The sequence below is a fragment of the Cygnus atratus genome, chromosome 12, assembly GCF_013377495.2.
Source record: "Cygnus atratus isolate AKBS03 ecotype Queensland, Australia chromosome 12, CAtr_DNAZoo_HiC_assembly, whole genome shotgun sequence".
NCBI lineage: Eukaryota > Metazoa > Chordata > Aves > Anseriformes > Anatidae > Cygnus > Cygnus atratus.
Window position 1 is genome coordinate 13,617,398 of NC_066373.1, and position 26,081 is coordinate 13,643,478.

Here is a 26,081-nt window from a genome sequence, read left to right on the forward strand (position 1 = left end):
TGGATGCTCAGGGAGGAGGTGACACAAGCCACCTGCTTCTGCTCAGCCAGGAGGCTCCGGTGGGTGACTTAGGGGCATTTACATGGGCGAGGAGTTGGCATGAGCCAAAGGGATCCCTCGTACCCCACCATCACCCAAGCCTGGTAAGGTTTCCAAAATCACCCCTCTACATTTTAGGTACGTGAAGGTCAAACCCTGGCTTTGTGGGGATGGTGAGGGCTGTGCTTTGCCATGAGCATCCCTGGTGCCAACTGTGGTGCGCACACAGCCCCGAATGGGACACATCCTGCCTCAATTGCATGGCACACAGGGAAATCCCCGTCACCTGCTGGCCATGGGCATCCTCACAGAATCATCTAGGTTGGAAGAGACCTCCAAGATCACCATCCTTGTTACAGCCCAGCCCGCTCCGTGCAGCAGCTCAGCCGGACAGGAGTAAGATCCGGGTTACTGAAAACACTAGGCAGATTTTAACGTTAATTTTGGGAAACTGGAGGTAAAACTGTTATCGGTAATGAATGTTTTTAGGCAATGCTTAGTAGGTTTTGTTACTGCGTCCGTCTTAGACACCAGCAAAACTTGGTATGGTTGTTTCACTTGTTCAAAGAGCTGGCTGAGAAAAGGGAGAATATACAAAGCCAGGCTGCTGGGGCTGCGTTCAGCACTGGCCCCTCTGGCTTTGGGGTGGGAATTGGAGCCACAGGGTACCTTCAAAATGATCACGTGTCTAGTGCTTCTCAAACAAATAGTAATTGTGAAAAAAGATACATAAGGAGAATTACAAATATCCCTTAATTTCAAGGAAAAAAAAGAGATTTTGGTTCCAAACTATGCTGTTGCTGACAAACATTTTAAGGCTTTGAGTTTTTCTTTTTTTGTAAATGGAGTATTTCTGGTTTTTGGCAGTTGAAATGCACTATGTGGGAAATGTATTAGCTCCCTCTACAGCACTGTGAATTGGAACGGAAGAGTAGAAAGAGGCAGCGAGGGGAATTCACCCAAAATAAACCAAAACAAAATCAAACGGGGCTGGGGGAAGGCAGAACTTGCTGCGGAGTTTCCTGGGGCAGAAGGAGGGGTTTACGTACTCCTTCCTCATTGCTTTCCGAGGAGGAGAAGAAGAAAGAGAGAGGACCTGTCCGCGGGACTGCGGGCGCTCCTGGCGGCTGCAAGGAGAGGAGGGGAGGAGAGGGCTTTAGTAGAGTCCGCATCCCCGCAGGTTGTTGGCGATGATGACATCCGTGACGGCGTCGAAGACGAACTGGATGTTGTTGGTGTCGGTGGCGCAGGTGATGTGCGTGTAGATCTCCTTGTTGGGGGACTTGTTCTTGCTCTCGTACTGAGCCTGGATGTAAGCCACTGCCTCAGTGAAAGAGTTGGGGCCTGCGAGAGAGCCGAGACGAAAGGAAAAAGAGCAAGTTAAAGCAATCCCATAGCCCTACATCTGCAGGGTGAGGGTCAGCATCTGCTAACACCAAGAGCAGCACGCCGTGTAGGAATGAGGGGGGCTTGCAAGGATTGTGGGGGTCCAGCTGCCACCACATGCAGGGAACTTGTCCCAGGGACGGGCACTGCTAACAGCCTGCAGCACTGCAAGGAAGGGGATGCCTCCACCTCGGCCGTCTCATTCCTGGTTTTGTGCGGGGCTGCTGTTCGTCACGCACAGAGGTGAAATAGGTGAGGGAGAGGGGGCTGGCTATTAGGAAGCCTATGATGAGAAAACCAAAACAAACTCCTCATGATGGTGACAAAAAAGGACTTAAAAAAACCTGCCAGGAATGTGGTAAGTACTAGGCCTGGTGAAAAGGTTGTCATTTTTTTCCTTTTTTAGACTTTTTTTTTATTAAAATTTCAGCTTTTAATGGGAAAGAGCAGTTAAAACATCCACAAATTGAGGACAGCAATGGTAACCATGTCCTCCTTTCCCTGAACTGCTAAGAGAAAAGGACATGAAAAGATCCAAACTGTGTTACAGAGAAAAGTGATATTTTTTTCCCCAGAAAATGCTAATTCAAAATATCATTTTTTTCATGAATTCGAATTGCAGCACCCCCTGCTAAAGCAGTGGCTAAAATCACGCCACGAGGAGTTGCGTGTTTTGATGTACATAGGTGTCTGTGCCAAACCCCAGCTCTTACACACCAGGTTTTGTGTTAAAAAGCTCACAAGTGGCCACACAACAGAGAAGATCCTTTTTCATCTGGGCAGACTCGACACTGGCTAACACACACACAAATCCCCCGGGGTACGTGCTTAGACCTGGTCAACCTAACTTCTCCTGGCCCTTGGAGGGACCCAAGCTGGAGGGACCCTCGATGGTGCTTTAGTGGTGGGAAATGTTGGTAGGGGATGGAGAGAACATGCTGGAAGTCAGACGAGCAAAATACCAGGAGCAGGCTGTTGCAAGAGGATCGGTGTAAAGAATTTGGGACTAGATCCACATACAGTATGCAAACGGGAGGCTATTTTATGAAAGGGAAGTTGGGCGCTCAAAGACCTGAGGATTTAGATCCCTTCTGAGCTAGCAGGGAATCACTAACACCAGCTTGGTTTAAAATGTGCTCTGGATTCTGCTGTTGCTTTGCGTAGTATTGTGGATTAGTTAAAAGCATGGGTGAATTAAGGGGATGGAAACAGTCAGTGCTCTAGCACGCAGCTAGCGAATTTGTGAATGCAGTCTTCTAATAATTCTCTGTCAGCAGAACTAATGGACATTAGAAACTTCATTTTATTAAAAGCATTTTGTGTAACCGACTTTTGATGTTAGAAGTCCGCCTGTTTGATTTATAGGCTTTCATCAAATATTTCTTTTTAGCACCAGGGCAACTTTGCCCTTAATACTGCTTTTTCACCATGCCACAAGGCCAACCAACTGCGGGCATTTCTTGGTGGGCTTTCTTTGATATGTACAAAGCAGACTTCTGAGGGCCTCATCCTCCAAGTCTACCCTGGCTGATTCCTTCCTGGCCGAGAAGCCATGGTCAGCAAAGCACGAGGGAGAGAGCTGAAGGGATCTGTCTGGGTCTAAAGTCTGGGCTTAATGTTAGCACGTGCTAACCTCTGTCTTGTAACAGGACTGCTGGGCGCCTCTGGGTGAGGCATTCCTCACCTCCCTGTTGGATCAGCAGCAGGACTTTCAGTGCCTCAGTGGAGAACAGGAGGGGTGTTTTAAAAGGCTGAGGGGATAAGCTTGCAGCTCAGCTCTCATTTTCCTAAAGAGGAGTGCTGCTGGGGAGTTACCTCCTTCTCCACCACTGCCCCGTGCCCAAGCCCAGCCCTCTGCAGCGGTACAAGAGAGGAGAGCTCTGGGGCTGCCATTGTGATGAGTCCCAGCCTCCAGAATGGCACTCTGAGGAAATTTAACGCATGTTTGGGGTACTCCGAGAACTGGGAAGGATTGCTTTGGTTCACTTCCTCGGACTGAAGAGCTCTAGAAGCAAGCTATGTTTGTTTTCCTCTGCTGAGAACTTAGCCATGCGTGTACCAGGGTCTGCCTCCCACACTGAACTCATCTCTTGAGCTGGAATAACTTAGGGATGAAAAGGTAAATCTGAGACTACAATCCCTGCTGCTCTAGTATCTCGGCCATCAGAAGCTTCTAAGAGTATTATTTCAGTGTGGGGTTACTGGGAGACTGCAGCAAAGATTAACAAAATCAGGTCCACAAAATGTGAAGAAGAAAGAGTGAAAGGTACAGGTTCGCTTCATTGCAAAAAGGGAAAAAAGGAAGAGGGTATAATAAAAATCTTCCAGTATAAAAAGTGCAGCTATAAAGAAGATGGTGTGCAGCTGCTCTACAAGCCATCCAAAAGAGGGCAAGCAACAACCTCCTCTGGAACCAAGAAAAATTTGGGGCTGGCACTATTGTGAACTGCAAAGACTGTGAAATTTCCATTATTAGATCTTTAAGACAAACATGCCGGGAATATTTTGGTTCTGTCTGGACCAAGGGGACAAGTAGCTGGCCGAAATGTGGTGGCAGTGACAAACTCCCAAACCTTCCCCAGAGAGGAAGCCTATAGATGTTCTTCTGAACTCAATCGGAGTCATTCAGCTCCACGTTCATCTCCCATTCAGCCCGAAGGAGCAATGGTGGATCGCTCCTGCCTATTTGCAGGGAAAATCCAGTGCTTAGTGATAGGAAGCTCTGGTTAATAATTTGCTGGCCTGCCCAGAAATGTGACACTCTTGGTACTCCCGGCTCTCAGCTACGTTTTCTGACAAAGAGATCTGGTTCTCTGTCTGTCAGCTTGATTCATCTGGATGTCTCCGGTGAGCTTAAATAATTCATGACGATAAAAGTTTATTTTTATGCTATCTCGGAATGGTAATGAGGGTTTGTGGAAGCTGGCGTGATGCAGCGGGGAGCAGCAGGGTGCAGCTGCAGACTTTGCATGGGTGATGTATGCTCGTCATTAGCGGGTCAGATGCCAGGCAGCCAGCAGGAGTGAGGGCTTCTTGCACGCTGCCCTGTTGCAGAGCCCCGGCTCTGATCTCCGAGTATCACCACAGCCTCTTTCTCCCCAGTGAGGCTCAGGGCATGGCTTGCCATGGCTCCTCTGTGCCTGCACTATGGGTTACAAGGTATGTGTGGCCGGTGCACAAGGAAATCAAGCACCTTGTCTGAATCTGCATTTAACTGGAAGAGTTTTTGTGTCTGGATGCTTGATGTAAGCAAGCCTGAGAGTGAAACTGGGGGTCTCCTGAACTAATGGGTCAAAACTTCTACAGCTTGGGCTGAAGAAAGGAAGCTGTGGGACCTGCTGTCTGTGTGCCAAAGAGCTTGTGGCCCTTTGGTAGTGGTCAGGAGTCACACCGGGATCCTTGCTGACCACAGGAGACTGTGATGGGTTCTGAACCAGCAAAATTTGGACTCCATCTGTGGGCAGCCTAACAAACCCTGTCCCAGAGACCAACTACCTGTTTGTAATGGTTAAGCTCACTGTGCCTTTCTGCCAGACCTGCAAGAGAGATCATAGCTGGGGCTGGACACCAGGCCACAGGTCCTAGATCTAAGCCATCCTCGTGCTTTACGTGGGCCACTGAACAGTCCCCAAGGAGACAGCGGGGGCATTTATTGAGATAAAACTTTTGCAGTAAGGCCGATGGGAACCCTAGCTGTGCATCCAGAAATCTTTAGCCTCACTGCCTGCAACACAGGCCAGTAACGACCTGGATGGGAAATACTCCGTGCAGCCACTCCCTCTCTTTGCTATGCAATCCTGTACATCCAGCTTTCTCATTACCTGTGTACTCAGGAAAGCAGATAGTCAGTGGAGATTTCTTAATTTTCTCCTCAAATATGTCCTTCTTGTTTAGAAAGAGGATGATAGATGTATCTGTGAACCACTTGTTGTTGCAGATGCTGTCAAACAGCTTCAGTGATTCGTGCATGCGGTTCTGCAATAGAAAGGAGAGATCGCATCAGGCCAAAGGCAGCAACTCAGGGATGTTCAACATGTAAGGAAGTCTAAAAAAACTAAATTAAGGAGGAAAACAAAAAAAAAAAAGAACAGCTACAATATACATAATAAATTATGTATACATACAGCTGAACGTATACATACACAGACGCAATCCCTAGGACACTGGACGTACAGTTAGTAACTTAAGGGCATTTAACTATACAGAGCTGTTTTGATTTTGCATAGCATATAATTTACTAGATCCCAGCTCATATAAATCATCATGCACCATGCATGGATGGGAAGTTATTTTTGCCCTTTTTGATCAGATTCATGTGTCGGTGTAGCTCATGCAGATTTTCTAAAACTTTTTTTTTTTTAAAACTTTCTTGAGTGTGTGGCACACAATTGGTTGGGTACATTAACCAAGGACTGGGAGATCCTTGAATTAATCTAGAGTTGGAAGCAGACACCCAGGTGACATAAGTTTGGAAATGACCTTGCCGTGACCTTTGCCTGGTTTTGTTATTTTGTTTAGTGCTGTTGTCTGTTGTTGTGCTTTTCTTTTTTTTTTTTTTAAATTTTTAGTTTTAGTTCTCTTTGAAAGTGGCTCAACAAAAAGTGTCTGGCAGAGAGAGGAAAAAAAGGTGAAAAAGGAAGAGGAAAAAGTATAAAAAAGAAAAAAGGAAGGAAGGGCATCTCAGAAGGACCAGACTACATGTCAGCCAGCTAGCACTGATGTTAGCACATGCCTCTAGGAAGAACATTAGCTGCTCACCAGGAGGAGAGCCATGAGTTCAAATGCACACACAGCGAGAGGTCAGCTTTCTGGTTATAGGTCATGCAAAAACCGACACAGGAAAGGAGAGAGATAAAAGGAATGAAAAAAAGACCAGTTAGAGAGCTGCAAAGTCCGCCACGTGGTTTCATGGTGGTGGAAAGAGCTCACGGCAAAGTCAACCAAGAGTCATGTTCCCCGCTGCTTTCAACTCTCAACTCAGTTTCTTTTTTTTTTTTCTCGGTTCAAGAGAAGCTCCATACCTGCCAAATTTGGTTGGTCTCTCAAATGCTCATTTTTTGGCCTTTGTTTGGCTAGATAAGGTCGGGCGGCCGAGGAAAAGTTGTGAAGGTGCTGAGGCTTGGTGCTGTTTGGCGCGAGAGGCCGCCGCCGGAGTGCGCACGCCGGTCGCGTGGCCGTCTCTCCACCGGGAGCGGGGCAGCAGAGAGAGCAGGCGCCGTGAGGACGGGGTTACCAAAGGCAAATCGGGTTACAGGCCGGCTCCTCGGCTCGTCCCCGCGGCAGCTCCTTGGGACAGCACTCCCCAAACCCGCTACTGCACACACAAGATGTTACAGCCAACGCAGGAGACACGCTAGAGAGAACAGGGCTGCGCATGCCGGCAGCTTAATTGAGCCCGGTGCGTTATTGATTAACGCCTTCCTTTTCACCGACACGCGTTAGCTGCTGATGAACATTTTAGTTAGATGCAAGAGGCCCTGTGGAAAGAAGCAGCCAACGCAGCCCGGAGGGAAAGGGGACGCTGCCACCAGGCGCTTTGCACTGCTTGCGGTGAGCGAGCGCCTCTCTGCCCTGCAGCGGCGCGCAGGGAGGACGCGGTCGTGTACAGTTGTAGAAATGCACTTATTTATTGGTCTCGACTGGAAGATGTTTGCATATCTGGATCATCCCACGTTTGTGTGCTGTTTTTCTGCTAACTCACTGTGTGCGGGCTGCTGTGGGAGCCACAGAGCAACGCTCCTCTGTTACTCGTGGTCTCAAAATTGTAACCGCGTAGGAACCCACAGACATTTTGTACAGGAGGTCCTTGGCTACCCAAAGCCCTTCGGGAGGAGAGAAGAAAGCGGAGGGTGGTCAGGGGAACACAAAGCAAATATAATCAACTGTTTTTAAGCAGGGTCCCTCACAGAACATTTTTAATAACATTTTTATCATCCTCACTGATGTAAAATAAAGGCAGAGAGAAACAGACGAACACTCGCCATGGTTTAAGCTAATAACCTCGTTCGCAGCAGCCTTCAGCCTCGGTGTCACCGTACTTACCGTGCTGCACCTCGCCAGCCCCGTGCCAGCAGGGCGTTCGGTTTGGGTGGGAGAGAGAAGCCGAAGCCTTCTCCTGGGATGGTCCCCAGGAGCTTCACGGTTAGGTGAAGCTTACTATCCTACAGCAGCAAGGCTATGTAAGGACCCTAAAAAATCCTTTTGCTCCTCTTCTATGGCTTGATTAGTTTGCACTGATACCTGTTAGGACATGACAGCGTTTCCCCAAGAAGCAGTGACTCTTAGCATTCAGTCTCAGCCTGAACACACACGCAGCACAAATCAGTGCATCCCTGGAGGGAATGACAGTCAGGATAAAAATCCCCTTTCCTTTCAAATTCCTGAGGTGAGTTTGGAAGCTCCATGAGGCTGCTGACCTGGCTTCATGCTCTGTATAGGGAGATTTTTGCCCCACCTCTGCTGCTTAGCTGGGCAAACACACCACAGCTCTGCTCACTCTTCCTTATTCACTCGGGTCCTAAAACCCACCTTTTCCTTTTCCTACTGCCCCATGGGGAATGCTCTCGTGTCCCAGAGGGCTCCCAGGAACCCACCAGAGCAGCTCCCCATTTCCACAAGCTGTTCTGTACTACCTAACTCCAAGAATGCCACCCTGCCTCCCCTCCAGAAACACTCACAACCCCTCTTATTTTTTTCCCCAAAGCTGGGGAGGAGAGCTGGTTGTTTCTGCAACACACAGCTGATACGATCTTTTTTGTTTTCCTCCGTGACTAAGTGCCACCTGTCATGCAGACCGTAAGGACATTGACCATTATCCCATGCACAGAAACTCCATATCCCCTTCCTGGTTTACTTCCTAAGATGCCCAAGCTGCTGCCACTTGCTTCGTCACTGCTGAGGAAATCTCTGAGTGCTGCAATTCAATTTTCAGTGCCCATTGGCAGCAGGGAGAGCACGCTAACCAGGTCATGCAATGAAATACGAACTAACAGGCCACCACTAATGCACACCAAGGGTCACCAGCACCGTGCCTTCTACTCATTACATGTTCAGCAACGGGAACACAAACAATACTTTCATATCTTAGCCAGATATGGATGACCTAAATATCTGTTTCAGAGGCAGCAATATGCAGCATCTCCTTCTCTTGCCATGGCTCCTTTGCATTTGTGAGGAGGAACCAAAGAGGACAGTATCAGATCCCATGACAGGTCCCATGCCATTGCCGGCTTTAAAACATTTAAAAGGAACAACGTGCACCTGCCTTTGTTAATCAGTTTCTCTAGTTTTACCGGTTATTATGACTGATGTCCCTCTCCCCTCCTCCTAGTTACAGGTCTGAGTCTTTTCCTTCTCCAGCCTCCTCTTATCAAACATAAAGATAAGCCACAAATGAGACAAAATAGCATCATCAGGCAAAAACATAATCTACTGAGCTGCTCAGCCAGTTACAGGGAGATGTTGCCACTGTGTACAAAACCCCCACAGCAGACAGCCACGAAAGTCCTTGTGATGGGCTCGGTAACAGGAGCTGCAGGGGAGGCATAATACCTTGAAGGCAACAACTTGTCCATTGCAATGGGTTGGGCAGGGTGTGCAATTTTGGCTCCTGAGCTCAGGCTCTGTCTGGCGGCAGTGGCACGGCCTGAATTTCCCTGCGGGTTTGCTCCTCTCTGCTTGTGATCCAGGCACGCACAGTGTCCAGCAGCCTGGCTGTGGGTCATGGTGCTACAGGAGAAGTGGTCTAAGTGGTGTTTGGGGCAAAGTGTGTGGTTTGACTCAGCAGGGCTGGGTGCTCCTATGCAGAATGTGGTCTTTGGGGGCAAACGGGCATCTAAATCACAGATGCAGAGAGATTTCCTTCTGATCTGGATGCAGAGAAGTACTTGCCTTCCGTGACTCCCATGGTGTTGCTCTTTGTGGCAGGGAATTGGAGTGAAAACACATCCCTTAAAAGACTATCTGGTCTTACTGAGAGAGGGCTCTGCACACAACAGCTCTTGTTAGCTGCTGCAGGAGGATGGGTGCTGAGTCTTTCAGAACAAGGAGTGCAAAAAACTGCAAAAAAACCCTTACCAGCTTATAGATGTGCTTTACTTTTAAGGGAAGGGGCAGGTCAATGGGCATTTCACTCGGCCCCTTTTAACCAGCTCTTTGCTCAGTCCTGTTTGAAAGGATTCCTGTTGTCTGTGGGCTTATTTCAATGTGACAAGCTGACCCTACCACTACGCTGATCCCAGTGCTCTTGCGTTAACCGGAGCTGAGCAAGGTGAGCCCTTGCTCTGTGGTGAAGTCTTTGCACTCAAACTGCAGCTTCACCTGCCCAAAGTGTGGTTTGGCTTAGAGAAGCATAAAAAGCCATCATGAAATCCTATGATTATTGTCACCAGGACACTGAATGCACCAGGAAAAGCTGTTCCCTCCACGCACCCACTTTTCAAGTGTTTTTTGGCCACCTGGCATGTAGCAGGGCTCCTTCCTTCTCACGGCTCCGTGCCAGCAATGAAAGCACTACAGTTCTTTTCACATCTGGACAGCCCCCGACCTCCAGTGGCTTACTGAAGCTGGAAGTGCCTGCATCACAGTGCACATTTCTATGGGAAATGAAGATGGAGGAACAGCATCCAGCTCTTAGCTGCCTCCTCTTTTGTGTTTTCTAAGTGAGAAGCAATAAAAGCTGATTTACGTCATTAGAGGCAGCAGATGTGACGGATGCAGGCAGACGGCAGATCAGCTGACTGAAGAGATGCTGCTTTTACTGCTGTTTTTTTGGACAGGAGCCACATTATTGGGGGGGAGAGTGAGTGCTAGAGGGTGAAGCTGAGAGAGGTCTGAGGACTGTGGGTGCTGCGTTTCCCACCTGCCCTTTGCGCAGCGGGTAGAGCAGGGCAGACAAGATGCGACACCATCATTCCTCTGATTTGCATTGGCCTCGCTCAGGGTTGTTTATTTGGGTTAGGCGGGGGCGTCCTGCAGCGTGGCGGTGTTGGTGCCGAATCCTCTCCCCATTTACACTGAATGTGTAAATGAACAGCAGCTGCCTCTGCCCTCCTGTTGCTCAGCATCCCCAGAAATGCTTTGTGAAAAGGGTTTGAAGCAGCGAGCGAACGTCGGCGCTGCGACAGAGCCTTCCTGATGCAAAAGCAAAGTCAGAGCTGCACAAATCCTAGCTTCTGCAGTGGGGCATTTTGAGAGAGGAGGCTGAGCTGGCACTCCGCTCAGGACCTTTCTGTGCCAGGAGGGAACTGGCAGCGGCCCTTGGCTTCAGGGTTTGGGTGACACAGCCCAAGTCATACCTACAGAGCACCTTGTTCTCTTCTCAGGCCACACGTTTGCTCACTGCCCTGCAAATCTGTCCTCTCCCTGCGTATTCTTCATGTCCTTGGTGTGCTTCCCCTGACCAGCTGTGTGGCATCGAGTTAATGGCTGGGTTTTTCACATCACACCAGGAGGTTTCGGTTCCTCACCAGTGAATCCTACAGGACTGAGCATCCTTGAGCATATCAGGGCCGGAGGCAGAGGGAGGTGAACACTGAGGATTATAAATAAGTGGGTATGAGAGGATGTAGGGTACCTCAGTCAGTCTCTAGCTACCTGGAGGGACACAGGTGTGATGTTAATACCATCCTGAATTCTGGCATCAGTATGACCTAGACAAACAGGTGACTTCATCCAACAGTTTGCCAGAGTTCAAATATCTAGCTTGGAAGAGGCTGTAAACCACAGCTCCGCCAATCTTTTTGGGAAGAGAAACCTGATAACAAATAGCAACCACCACCTCAATTCCTTCCTCATCAACAGCCTTCTGCAGGACTAACATCCTTACAAGCAGGAGAATAAAGGCCTTCAGACAGACGGGGCTGGCAGGAGCAAGCCCTTCATGATGCTGTAGACTGGGCACAGATGAAATAATTTCCTTAGTTAGGGTATGGCCTTTGACTCCTTTTTGTTAGACAAATGCAACCGCGTGCTTGCCTCACTTGTTGTTGGTCCCTAAAGCTTTCATTTCCATCACACTGAATGAATGGCTAGAATTCAGTAATGAGTCTTCCTGCATCCTTTCTGTGTATTTAAATCATTTGTATTAATTGCTCTCCTTCTAATACCAGGGAGCACGCAGGTCCTTGCTAACTTTATTTCCAGATGGTATTTTGAGCCTAATGTCACAGTGGGAGGTTATAAAAGCACTCCTAGAGCAAATTACCTAAGGAATCAAACAGTTCCAGTTTCACTCATGAAAAAATGAATTTCTGTAGCCTGAAGAAATAGGTTAAACTCCTAGCCTGAGCCTGCCTCAGGAGGGCATGGCCTTCCCACGCCTCTCATCACCACAGTATGACCAATTCCTTAAATTTGTCTTAAAAGCCCACCTATCTGCATCTCCTCTGTTTCTGGGTATTGAGTCCTGTTAACACACTTTGAAAACACACAGGTCAGCTAGAAAAGAAAATACAACACTGTGACCTCCCCAGTGCAAGGAACCATTACCTGGGAGTGCAGGACTTGGTTTTGAGGGGTGTAGAGGAGGACAAGTCTCCCCAGGATGTCAGTGAAAGGGGGAATGACCGACAAAAGCACATTGCTGTAGCACCACAGCCAGCATAAGGCCATCTCCGAGCAGTTTTTGGCTACACAGTGTCCTGTAAAGAAGTGTCGGGGCCTCCAAGACCTGGTTGGCACTCACCGTGGTTTCGTCTTCATGGAGCACCTGGTCGTAGCCGCTCAGCGCGACGCAGAAAATGATCGCTGTGACATCCTCAAAGCAGTGGATCCACTTCTTGCGTTCTGACCTCTGGCCTCCGACATCAAACAGCCTGTGGCACAGGAGAGGACCGTCAGCGCTTGCTCTTTGTTAGATAAGAGGAAACTTTAGCAGTGTGGGCATTTTCTGGCCATAATGTCCCTGGGAGGCTCCAAACACAAAGCACAAGGTTGTTAACCACTGTCTCGGTCTCTTTGCTGGCTGACATCACAACCATTGATAAATAGTGTCAGCCACACGTGATTTGACTCATTTTGGAGAAAATATCTGTATATTTACAAGGCTTTATCAGACCTGGGGCCAATCTCATATAGTGTTTCTAAACAAAGGTGTCGGTTGGGTTAGAAGAAGGTACCGTGAGCTCGTATCTTAAAGGTAGTGATTTTCAAGACAGGATTTACAAACTTTTCATGTTGTTGAACCCCAGAAATGCTGCATCCTCTGCAGTGGGAGCCATCAATGCGTTAACTGGAAGTTTAATAGCTTCTTTTTGGGGAACTGTGGGGGAACACTGTGACAAATGAACACTCTGAAAATTTCCTGCTGTGTGCAGTTTCGGACTAACCTGAAGTGGAGGTTTTTGAATGTGAAGTGGGTTTCTACGATGCCAGTTGTTTTGACCCTGGTTCGAAGGATATCCTGCTCCGTGGGCTGGTAGTCTGCAGCTCCGATTCGATCTAAGCTGTCTAGGTAGCTAAGAGGAAGAGAGAAGGAGAAAAGAAAACAAAAGCAGATAAGAATAAGACTCATATTAATCTTTGTCAATCTCAGACGAATCCTTCAGCTTCCTATTAATCATTTTCAATCTCATTTTTCATGGCTGAACGTATTGTGGCTAAAGAAGAAAACCCTTCTCCTATGCTGGGGAAAAAGAAATGTTACAAACCTCACTATCCTAAGAATAAAATCTGATAATGAACTGAAAGCAGGAAATTAAGTGTTCATGTGTTGTGAGCCCTGATGGCAATCTGTGAAAATACATAGTTTTAATATTACTTGCTATTTTTATTCCCCAAAGGATAAAAGTCCCAGCTGGGCCATTGTGCTGGGTGCTGTCCCCAACACAGGCTTTTCTGTAAGGACTTATTCACAACGTCACAGGCTTTCCAGATAAGAGGCTGGAGCAGAGAGGTCTCGCAGCTGCAACAGGCAGGTCAAGCCACCTTTGGGAGATGCCGCTCTCTGCTGGGAAGGGAGGGAGCCTGGGCAGCTTGCTGGGACGAGATGCTGTGCTTTCAGTCAGCTCAAATTAAGTGAGATGAAGCTGCCCGAGTGAGTCACTGCTTCAGCCTGAAATCGAACACGGGGCTGTGACTGCAGGAGATACACCACTTGGACCAAATCCAGGGGCCAGCTCAGATGGTGGTAATCTGGGAGTTTACATCAGAGTTTTTTTGGGGGGTGGAAGGGAGATTTAGCTTTCTAAAACACTTGGATAGTTTAAAAATATTTACCCTTATTCTGGTCCTGGCTTGAAATCTATGAATGCAAGCATCACTTCTATATACTGAAACTTTGGGGATGAAGTCCTATCTTTTGGTGTGACGTTTTCGTAGAGGAACCCAGTAGCTGTGTAAATATAACCACAATCCATTTTTTCATCCACATTTAAGACATTTTTTAAAACAACCTGGGCCAATGAAATAGAATTGATAAAGAAAAGAGGAATTTGCTTTGGACTAAATTTTAATATGAATTATGAACACCTGCTTGCATCGCACAGCAAAGTCTTTCCCACCACTGTCAAGCTGAACATGGACACTCCTGTCCCTCTCAAAGGGGACTGATGTGCATTACAGAGCCCAAACGTCTGCCTCTAGCTCCAGGAGCATCAATGTCACACGCGTGAGATGCTCTCGACATACTGTGACTGTAACAAAGCCGGTCTGCGCATGAACACTGGTTTTGCCACTTGCATCTCTGTGTTTTGGGCAGCCTGGGTGTTGCCCAGCAGTAAGAGGAGCTGTGCAGCTCCTCTAACATCAGGAAAAGACGCTGTTCTTGCCAGTGAGTATGAGTTTACCAGGGAGTGGAGGAAAGCACCGTGGGCAGCTGGCAGGGCTTTGCCGTGTCCCCGTACTGCTGTCCCCTGTCCTCCGTGCTGCTCCCCAGCCCTGCCTACAAAGCAGGCTCTGCAACACCCTGTCCTGCTGCTTGAGATGGTTCCCCTGCTGCATCAGGGAGCAGGAGAAGGGTTTGTGTGCTAGAGGGAGTGCACTGAGTACAATGCATGGTGCACTGGAGCCATGAACTCTCTGCACTCATTTTCACAGGCTTTCGTGCCCATCCTGCTAGCTGGGAAAACCAAACAGACAAACAAACTCTACACTAAGCTTAAAAACAACCCTTATCCTACTCACCTCCCATATTTTGGCTACCCATCGTTTTTATCACTCTTTTTTTTGCTAAAGAATTGCAAGAATTGTGTCACCCAAAGAAAAGTACATAAGCTAAGCACAGTTGTTTTTACTCTGCCCTTTTTCAAGCATTTAAAGATATTGTGGCTTTGTGACAGATGCTCCCTTAATAGCCTTATGATGGGCCCTGGATAGACGAATGGGGCTTCATTGGCTTGTGTTTGAAATAAGGATCTTCGCTGTGACGGCTGAAGCCACAATCACGCATCTATTCACAACCGGTTGTCAACTTCTGTTATTTAAGACAGCTGCATTTCTTCACACATCCCCACAGACGGAGGCAGCTCTGAGGTGCTGTTATTGAGAGACCCAAACTTTCCCCTATCCTAAGGACCAAGCCCTTAAATGCTTCGTGGTGAGGGTAGAAAGTGGATGGGAAAGAGCAAGACTTCTCCTTTCCTCCTGCAGGTGCCCTGCAGAACTCGATCACTTCCTTCATCTTCATTTTCCGTAGTTTCCTGTGATTCACCTCACTTCATTTTAACATGTTCCTTATTAATTACTCTTGCCTTGGAGACCCTCCTTTCACGCTGGGAGTGCAGCAGATGAAGAACTACGCTGTGAACTGGCCAAAGGACTCAGCATTACAGCATTAAAGCAGTCCCTGTGCTGGGACATCATCAGGTGGCTGTCACTGTCCCCACCAGCAGTGGTCACATACAGTGGTGCACGTGCAGCCAATAGCTCTGCCACGTGGTGTGCCCCTTGGTGCCCAGCAGCAAATGAGCTCCAGATTTTATGTGAACCTGCAAAAAATCTGGCTGGGAGGCTTCCCTCACCCATCTCTGTGTCTCTGTCCACAGCACTGATGCAGCTCCCGGTGCCTCCATCCCTCCGCTGTGCTCTGGTGACTCAGGGGTTGGTGGCTGTGGATGCAGCCTCTAGAGGGGGCAGGACGATTGCAATAGAGGGAGGAGAGCTGAGCAGGATCCATCCCACCCACCCTCTCTTCCCTGACAGTGTCCAGCTCCCACTCCCAGACTGGGATATCTCCATAGGAAGCTGGGCTGGGAGGGTCTCTGGCATCTGTCCTGAGAGCAGCAGCGATGCTGTAGGCTGTCAGGGCGCTGCTTCCCAGTGCTGAACTGGTGCTGTGATGGAGGACAACTCAACATCCCCAGCACTCAGCCTCCCCTGGCTTTGGTGAGCTGAGTGCCTTGAGTCTGGTGGCTTGGGGTCACTCAGAGACCCCAGCTCCGATCCGAGCTTTGCCACACATCCTTTGCCTTTCCTATTAACTTCTCTCTCTTTCCTCATTTCTAGTCTTTTCCACCATCCTTTCTGTGTTTTTCAATACCTGAAATTATTTCAATTTCCTGGGTCTGCTTTTCATCTGTCCTGGTAGTCCTGTGAGGGTCAGCCACCAGTTTATATGAGAGTATATAACATTTTCAGTGCCGTTTTTGAGGCTGCATTCCAAAACTGTTTACTCTCCTGGCTGCTCCCACCACGAATCTCCCCCATCTGCAGCAGATTTTTTCCCCCAGACTTGACCACAGCTGAGCTGGGCTCCATCGGCATGAGCCCTGTGTTTCCCAGCTCTGCCAAAAGCCCTGCCGAAGGAGCGTGCCACTGCACAGCCACCGTGCTAACACCCAGCTGCAGGAACGGGAGGCTCAGGCAGGCTGCTGCTTAACTGCTGAGCTGATTTTAGCTCCTTCTTGTTGCCTGGGGGTATCTCCTGTTCCTGCTGGAGGCATCTCCAAGGCTTCAAAGGAGCACCAGGGCTCCTGCCTGCGCTGCTTAGCAGGACCTGCTGGCCTGCTGGTGCGAGCTGAGGGTGCAGCGTGTTCGAGGTGCCACCTGCTCGAGAAGAGGGAAGTCCAGGTGGGGACAAATTGCTGCACATGGCGTTGGATGGCAGCACTCCTGGTACACCCTTTGAACTGCAAATCTAAAGGCCAAACTGTTGCTGGAGACAATTAGTTGTCGCAGCCAACTGGCTCGATGACACATAATCCCCTCAGAAGCCGGCATCTGTTTAACTAGCAGAAATAAGAGCACTTTGGAGGCTGGGGAGCGAGCGCTCAGCTCTCCCCGCTCTACGTCATCCCCGTTGCTTTGTGCTGGCACCAGAGCATCTTCTACTCCCAGGCTTGGGGGTTTTGCAAACTGGAGTGGAAGCGTATCTGAAATGACACATTGGCTCTTACTTGCTGTCTGTGTTGCCCAGGGCTTGCAGGGGTTAAAAAAAAGCTGAAGAAAGGTTAGGAGGTTTTTGAGTACATAAGTAACCCTCTAGCATTTACGCTCCTGAGCTGAGCAGCTCCATTACTGCTTATATCTTTTATCTTAAATGCTTTGTTTTGAAGCAGATTGCAGGTTTCTGAGTCACTCGGTTTATCAGGCTCAGGGACGTGAAGCCCAACCACATTACACTGCCAAAAGCAAAATGCACGAGAACTGGCATTTCCCAAAGACAGGGAGAGGAGCAGATCGGTGTGAGGCTATGAAAGGCAGACACTCTGTAAGGACTAGCTGATATTGAGTCTCCTCACATGGTAATGTTGAAAATCAGGAGTAAATATAGTTTCTAACGGCATGTGGTAGCAGCACTGCTGATGCCAGAGACGCTGTGTGTAGGAAGGGCTGTTGTGGGAGTTACCTCTGGGAACAGAGTGGTGACGGCCTACGTGCACGGCGTGGATGAGGACCCTTCCCTAGGCACCCCGCCACCATGGAAACTCCTCCTGGGTCTGCGTCTGTGCCAAAGGCTCTGCAGGCTGATATTTGCAATGAAGAAGTGTAGCAGAGGTCCCTGGCTGTGGTGAAAGCTGGATACCTGTGGCATAGCTTACACAGATGTGTACATTCACATGGGTTGAGGTTAATGGCAATAAAATAGTTCATTTGCTTTGGTCACTCCGAAGGCAGCATCTTGGCAGTCTTTTTGCCAGCAGCATCCAGATCGCTGTGCCCCAGGCACTACGTGCACCCAAGGTGCTAACGCAGCTCCATGCCCACGTCCTCAGTGCTCACCAAGCCATGGTGAAAGGGCAGCCCCAGCTCGTGTGCTGGTCTGGGACAGATCTGGGGACAGAGGGGTGGGAAGGCAAGAAAGCAAGCCTGCAGGCAGTGGCATCTTCTCAGATATTCCTTTGTGGTCCTAGTCCTGGCCTCTGGCCATGTCTCCTCCCTGAATGAAAGGCCACGTGTGGGATACTCCAGCATTGATGCACTGACTTGGGCTGCATTCGATTGGGAAATCAGAGCACCATTTGTCAGCAGAAGCAGCTGAGTCACTGCTGGGTTATTTTCTACTCCTCGTACAGAGGCGCTTGAGGGTTAGCTCCAACATGATGGCATGGTAGCTGCTGGCAAATGCTGACTTTTTAATCAAGGTTGTCATGAGCAGGATTCATCTCATCTCACTCCAGATGCTATTGTGGAGATGTCTCCACCCAGGCTGGTTGCACTGAGCTCCTTCACAGCTCATGGATGGAAAAGGGCATTTCAAATGTCTGCTGTCTGCTTCTGACATTAGCTTGTACCCTAACTTCTTCCTTTCATTTGACAATGAACCAATAGCTCAATGTATATTTAGCATTAAACCATTTAATATTTAGTAGCTGCAGAGGAAGGAGACAGAGGAAAATCACTGGGCTTGGAGAGTGTCAGTGTAGTAAACTCACAGTATTTTCCACCAGGAGAGAAAAAATGTGTGGGTGCTGCTTCCAGAAGGTGTGATACAACAGTACGGCTGCCCAGACCAGCTGGCTCTGGGCAAACACCCCGAGGTTGTGGCACCACAGTGTTTTTCCTGCAGACACCGTGCCCAGCCATATTGGTTATATTATTTTAGAGCAAGGGAAAGAAAACCCCACAGTCCACTCTCAGAGCCCAGCGCTCCTCCAGCACACACAGCGGTGATGTAACACGTCTTAAATAATCATCAGTTATGAAATGCTTGAAATGTAGCCAGGCAGTTGTATTGCGTCCCTTCAGAAATCAATAGCACCTAGGCGTAGGAAACACAGCGCTCGCACACATGCACAGAGCGCGCTGTCATAGAATCACTGAATATCCTGAGTTGGAAGGGACCCACGAGGACTGTGTCCAGCTCCTGGCTCCCCACAGGACCGCCCCAAAATCAGACCATATGCCTGAGAGTGCTGTCCAAAAGCTTCTTGAACTCCAGCAGGCTCGGTGCCGTGACCGCTGCCCTGGGGAGCCTGTCCCAGTGCCCGACCACCCTCTGGGTGCAGAACCTTTCCCTGACACCCAGCCTGACCCTCCCCTGTCCCAGCTCCATGCCGTCCCCTCGGGTCCTGTCGCTGTCCCCAGAGAGCAGAGCTCAGCGCCTGCCCCTCCGCTCCCCTCGTGAGGGAGCTGCAGGCCGCCATGAGGCCTCCCCTCAGCCTGCTCTGCTTTGGGCTGAGCAGACCAAGGGACCTCAGCCACTCCTCATAAATCTTGCCCTCTACACACTTCACTGTCTTTGTAGCCCTCCTTTGGACACTCTCTAATAGTTTCATGTCCTTCTTTATTGTTTCACCCCAAACTACACAGTGTTCGAGGCGAGGCCGCAGCAGGTAGAGCAGAGCAGGGCAATCCCTTCCCTTTGCTGGCCAGCCGTGCCGGGCCTGAGGCACCCGGGGACATGTTTGGCCCTCCCGGCTGCCAGGGCCCACTGCTGGCTCACATTCCACTTGCTGGCAACCAGATCCCCCAGATCCCTTTCCACGAGGCTGCTCTCGAGGCTCTCACCCCACAGTCTGTACATACAGCCAGGGCTACCCCTTCCCAGGTGCAGAATCTGGCATTTGCCCTTATTAAACTTCATATTGTTGGTGATGGCCCAGCTGTCTAATTTGTCAAGATCTCTCTTCGAGGCCTCTCTACCCTCAAGGGAGTCAACAGCTCCTCCCAATCTAGAATCATCTGCAAACTTACTCAAAACACATCCTAGTCCTACAGCCAAGTCATTTATAGAAACATTAAAGAGAATTAATCCCTAAAATGGATTTAGGGCCTAAGTGGCCCTAAAATGGAGCTCTGGGGAACCCCACTAGTGACTAGTTACTGATGAAACCCTATTTACTAGAACCCTCTGAGCCTGCCCCACCAACCAGTTGTTCACCCATCATATGGTGTACTTGTCTAGCTGTATGCTGGACCTTTTGTCCAGAAGGGTATCATGAAAAGCTGTACCAAAAGCTTTGCTGAAACCCAAAACTGGCTTCCCTTGGTCAACTAGGTGGGTAACCTTGTTATAAAAGAAAATTATGTTAGATACACAGGACTAGTGAACCTATATTGACTATGACCAATGACTGCCAAGAACAATTCCATCACTGACTGAAGTAGTAGGATAGCCTAGGAAAGAAGGAATCCCTTACTATCCTCTCTACGAAAGCAAGAACTCACTACAGGTTGCTCGCCAGCGCAGGCAGGCAGGAGGAAGGGACTGTAGAGGATAAGTAATTCAGCTAAGAGGGCAGGAGGCACAGAGAAGGGAGGTTTGGGAATTCTCTCCCGGACTTTGGGCAATGCATTTTGTGCTTCTGGCTGCATTCCCTGCTCTGCCAGTCCCACCTTGGCTGGAATTACATGAATTACATCATAGAATCACTGCAAAGTTTGGGTCAGAAGGAACCTTAAACATCACCTAGTTCCAACACTCAGGCACTGATGCCTTCCACTAAACCAGGTTGCCCAAAGCTTCATCCAACCTGGCCTCAAACACTTCCAGGCTTGGGGCATCCACAATCTCACTGGGAAGCCTGTTCCAGTGCCTCACCACCCTCATTGTGAAGAATTTCTTCCTTAACTAGAAAGTTCCCTTCCCTATGTGGCAGGCTCTGCTGTCCTGCCACTGCTTCTGAGCAGAAGTCATCTTATGTCCAACCAGACGAGATACCAACACAAGATACTCCCCAGACACCCATCCCCAAATCCAACCAGCGGCACGGCACTTCTGGTGACTGCTTGCTGCATGGGAACGTCCAGGCAGCTTTAGCCACAAAATGAAAATGTTGTGGCCATCACTGCTGTGGCCCATGGATGCACCGCAAAGAGAAGGCTGTGAGGTGTTACGCTGCCTTTCTCCAGCACAACATGTGGGTGCCAGGTGAGGGATGTGGCTAGCCACATGCTTTCAGGCCTGTTAGCAGATAGCCAATGTACCACAAATGGGAGCTGAGCTGTTTGCTGGCTGCTAACAGCAGCAGTGATGGTCACCAGGACCACACACTGGGGTCGTTTTCCTGCATGAGCTCTGCTGGATGGTGCTGCGATCTCATTACTTTCCCTCGGGAAATGAAGAGGATGTTCCCTGCTGTGAAAGGATGCTGCCAAATCTTGACAGAAGGGATGCTGTGTTGCAATGCATTTTTTTAACCTGCATAGAAGTGGAACCCTGCTGCTGGTCTGGATCACAGGCTGTTTGTTCAGACCTTGCTGGCTGCAGGTGTGAGGATGAATCCACAAAAAGGGGAAAGGAATCGCGCAGGCGACTGTATAGAGCTTGTACATCAAGTTCAGCTTGGCAAGTTGATATTAAACTAATGATAGACAGGAGGAGTGAACAAAAGCAGGTTGGAGCTTAGCTGTCCTAGTTAGACTTTCAGTTTTCCAAAGCATGACTGGATCCAGCACAATTTTTAGCATCGCATGTGGATGAGCAGTGTCACTAAACAGCAACTGTATAACAAAGGCTTTTCAGGACATAAAGGGAGTCAGAGCTCCTGGTCCCCAGGGTGAGCTGCTGGCTGGCTTTGCTCACCAGTGCTGGTTTGGCCAGCAATACAGCAATTGGCCAGCAATACAGCAAGGTCTTGTTACTGCTGGAAAAAAAGGACATGGGTATGGTTTGAGTTCACGCTCAGAGAGCTCTGGCTGGGGGGGGCGGTGGGCGTTGGAGGAAAAGCCAATGTAAGCAACCTAGTGCTGTGTCAGAGATGTTTTAGGAGCAGCCCTGGGAAAGCAGATGTGGGCTCATCTTTCTGCAATGAAATCTGAAAATTGAAAGGTATGTAAGGAGGGATGATAAAGACTTTTTTTTTTTTTAATGTACTGGAGCCCTTTCAAGAGAGAAAAGTCATGTGTCTGGATCAGATCAAAGACCCACCTAGCTTAACCAGTGTCTAAGAGCAGATGTTGAGAGCTGAGTACAAATACAGGGCAAGTATGCCATAATCAGACTCGTTTTCCAGACTCCAATCCTTTATGGATAATGGAGTTTCAAAGAGAAGGGTGATATCTTCATACTTATTAGCCATCAATGGTTTTTCTTCCAGAAATTTCTCTAGGCACTTTAAAAAGCAATGTAAACTTCTAACAGCCACATCTGCAACAAGGAATTTCACAGCTCAGCTACCCTGTGTGTGAAAAACTGCCACTTTCTTGTCTTTTTAAACTGCTATGTCAGATTTTAACATTGTTAATGCCTGTATGGGAACAGCTGTCCTCTGCCTCCTCCCCGTTCTCCACCTGTTTCTCCCTATACCTCCACACATCCCCTGTAGAGCATCCCTGCTCTGGCTGGGAGAGGCCCCTTCTGCTGAGACATTCCTGCATGGAAGCACTTCTGAACCTTTCATCACACCAGGACGGGGAGTTCCTGATCTCCTAAATCCTATCCGAGATGGGAAAAGGAGGGAGCCACAACTGCCTTATCTACATGTAACCGTCTGCTTTGCAGTCCCTTAATACGATGCTGTTACTCGAAGATCAAGATAGTTTAGCAGCTGCCCTCTTGGAGCTGCTGCACGGGCACAGTTTGCTAGCAGTGGTTCAATTCCTCCGAGAAGCTTACTCATCTCGGCATTATCGCTGTTTAGATAAAGCCTCTGTGATTGAAATCATTGTTTAGCGCAGAGCCGCTGACCACTGGACACCCTTGCGTTTGTTTTCATAAGCGAAGGATTTGTCCGGGGGCCGGGTGGACCTTTCCAGCGGGGCTACGTAAATCCTGGCATGCCGGGATGACGCATGGCTCCGGCTGCGCAAGTTCTCCGGGGGCCCTTGCTGTCCCGGTGGCCTCGCACGCCAGCACAGACACGGGTGCTGGCCAGGCATCAGCAGAAGCCCCAAAAGGCTCCAGCCTCCCTTTTCCTTCATGCAAGCCTCCGCTTATTTCTTGTGGCCAGCTCGGCAGGAAAAGAGTTGAGCTGGAGCGGGGATGAAGCGTGGTGGGATTTGGCACCCTGGGCATGAGCAGGATTTATGCCTACATCTTTAAGCAATAGGGTTTGATACTTTCTTTTGCTCCAGTGACTGCTGTTGTAAACCTACTGAGGCTGGAGCTGATGGCTTTCTATACCGTAAAATAAAAAGGGAAGAAAAGAAATAAAAAGGAAGAAAGGAGAGAAAAGGAAGGGGAGTTTGGGATAATGAAGGACTTGTGCTGATCTGGAGCCCCAGTCAGAAGACCAAAGCCTCTGTGCCCAGACACAGGGGGACACAAACAAACCCAGGTCCTTGGATGAGCAAATGCACAAGATCACAAAGGCTCGCTCCCCACCACCCTCGTCACATCACGCTGCAGCTCACTTCATTGCCCTGGGGCAATCTCACAAGCTAATTACTCCAACCCTGGAAAGCAAACAGCTGTGACCACAGATGAAACCAGGCCTGCAGACATTCCCCGTTTGATCAGCCACCGACCAGAGAGATTCATTGGGGTGTGAAGGAAGGTCTGGGACATCCATACAAACACTTGTGGCAGCAGGGAATGCAGCATTAACATCTTCATTTCTAAGCAGAAAAAAAATAGAATAAAATTGAGCTGTTGTGTTCTCATAGTGTCTGTCTGTTGCAGGGACGGCCCTGGTGAGGGATTTAGGTCTAATATGACAAAGGGAAGCATTAGTTAATGAGATCTGAGATCCTGTATCGAGTGGACAGAGGATGTCCACAGCTGGGTGATGGCATGGCTATGCAGAGTGGGGCAGGTTTCTCTGTCTGAAGCTGACTGTGGTCAGGGACCTCACTGAAACACTCGCCGTGCACCTGAGGAAGCTGGGTTCTGGTGATAGATTGGGAACCGCGCCACTGGATCTCATCTGTCTGTTTTCCTGGCCTGTTAGCAAGCTATAGGGGCTCCTCCTTTCACACCCCATGGAAGCATCCCTGCCAGAAACTGCGGGTACCAAAAGCAGCCAGTGCTCTGCTGTGGACAGGTGTGACCCACAGTCAGCAAGGGCAAAACCCGGGCAGTTTACCCCTAGCTGTGCACCGAAGATGTCTTCGTTATCCCAGATGTACGTGGGTCTCTTGGGCATATGATATCCATGCTATGCAAATGGGCTCTCTGGTACTTCTCAGCGGCTGTCAGCCTGAGGCTCCTCTGAGAATGGCTCGGCTCGTGGGATTGCAGCATCTTGGTTTCAGTCCAGGCCGGATCCAGAAGCAGAGACATGTAAGGGAAAATTCATGGAGTTTCTCATTCTGTCAGACAGCACTCAGCTGTGCAGTTAGGAGGCTCGTCCTCGCCGTGTGTCAAAACAGCTTGCTGGGTCCCTCCAGGCAGGACTGCCACCTGGGCCAGGCAGTGACCCTACACTTCTCTCCTTCTCTTATGGCATGAGCAACCTCAGAGCACCCCGTGTCCACGTAACCACCCCTGGAGTAGGTGCCTGCAGCCCACCTGGTACCGGGTTGCTCGAGGTCCCTGCAGGAGCAGGCTGACCCCTCCATTCAGGTTAAGATGTGCACATGACAAAATTCACTTGGGATGCTCCGTATGGACAGCCTGGCTGCAGAACTGAGGGGGTTGCAGGCCACAGTGCCACAGTGAGCCAGGCATCTGACCACGAGTGGTCAGCTTGGTGCAAGGGCTTTGAGCTGCCCCTGGAGTGCTTCACATTCGCCGGCAGCACAGAGCTGGCCCAGAGCAGCGTGAGGTCTGGAAACCATCAGCAATCCTTCTAGACAACGCGGACATCACTGCCAGAAATATAAAAGCTGGTGTTGAGCTTCCTCTTGGCTGCAGAACTGGAAGAGAGCATCTAGAGCAGACAGCTGGTCAGCACAGCATCGCCCTCGCCCTGCCTGTGCTTGCTGCCGCTGGAGCACTGCGATTCCCACTGGGCATGATCGATGTGTCCGCCCGGCCTCCTGCCAGAGCAGGGGGATGTTGTTAATCACACGTGCTTGGGGAGGAATACAAGTATTAAGGGGATGGATGACTCGCCCGAGGACACAACAGGAAGCTTGTGGCGGCGCTTGGAAGTCAGTTTGGGTTTCCTAAATCACAGTCAGGAGCTTCAACCGCAAGAACTTTCTGCACTGAGTGTTATAACACTTAAGCAGTAATCTTTCCTGCTCTTAACAGGGATTTTGCCCATGTAGGGGCAGATAGTGTCGAGCTGGTAGAAATTTATATTCCCCACATAAAGAGCAATCCATAAAGTGATGTTAAAATTGATTAATAAATCTTAAGAAAGGAATTTGAAAAGCGATAACATAAATGCCTATTTTGTTCATTTTTTTTGGTGAACGAAGAAAGCTGAAAATGGAAGCTGTCATGTACTCTGCTGCTCCGACCAATATAATTTCATGCATTCCTGTATGGGTTTTGATGAGTTCTGCAGATCAATGATGCTGCATTTAAACACAAGCTAAGCAGTAATTACAGATGCATGCAAGAGTTATTTATTTGGTGGCACTGCACCAGCTGATGGGAGGATTGGCCGTATCCAATCAATGTTTGAAGTTTCTCAGAATAAAGAGCCTTTTGGCTCCCAAAGCAAAGTGAAAATGGAAAATAACCCCTGAGTCCCAGGAGGAGCCCTTTGTGTCCTCACACGGAACGCTGCAGGATGGGTCTGGGTCATCTCCTCCCCACGTCTCTGCCCTGTTGCTCGTGCTCAGCCTTGCCTTCGCACACCGACACCTTGTTCATGTTGGGTCTTCCTCATGGTCTTGCTGCATGGCCTTGGGGCTGAGGGTTGGACTGATGGGAATTAAGGTAGAAGCAGAGGCAGCAGGGTCAAAGCAAAACCCACAGCCTCCCGTGGTTCTGGGGTCAAGGGAAGACAAAGAGCAGGATGAATGGCACGAGCAGGGTGGACCACAGCCTTGAGATGCTCGCTGAGATGCTCCGAAGGTGCCCGCAGCCTCACGCCCAGCCACAGCAGCCCGAGGGGCTCCCAGTCCATATCTGGCTGAGCACCACGGCTGGTGCTGCTGCTCTCGGGGCAGAGACCATGCTCTGCTCGGGGATGGAGAGCAGGGAAAGAGGCCAGAAAGCTCCCAGGTGCGTACTGATCGCCAGGCACTGCAGTCAGAGAAGCCTTTGGTAAGATAAACAAGTCGTGCAGGTGACCTCTGTGCATTTAGCACATTTTCTATTTACTACCAACTATTGTAAGCAGATGCTCTTAGGTCTCACAGATGTCTGAATAAAGGCAGCAGGGCTGAGCCTCATTTCCCTGCTCAGCTTCAGTTGTAGCACCCAGCTCCACCGATGCTGGGTGCACAGGCAGGTGGAAAATCCAGCCAACCGTGCCCCGAGAGCAGCCTGAGGTGGGAAG

At 49.4% G+C, this 26,081-nt stretch overlaps 1 protein-coding gene across 1 annotated transcript in view; it reads right to left on the reverse strand.

Moving 5' to 3' along the window:
- Positions 1-877: 877 nt before the first annotated feature.
- Positions 878-26,081, reverse strand: part of GNAO1 (G protein subunit alpha o1) — a 124,817-nt gene continuing 99,613 nt past the window's right edge. Inside the window, exons 5-8 of the mRNA XM_035543652.2 lie at positions 12,753-12,881; positions 12,110-12,239; positions 5,247-5,400; positions 878-1,383 (exon numbers count right to left, since the gene is read on the reverse strand). Of these exons, the coding sequence (XP_035399545.1) occupies positions 1,196-1,383; positions 5,247-5,400; positions 12,110-12,239; positions 12,753-12,881 (601 nt within the window). The 3' untranslated portion in view covers positions 878-1,195. The remainder of the gene's footprint in view (positions 1,384-5,246; positions 5,401-12,109; positions 12,240-12,752; positions 12,882-26,081) is intronic.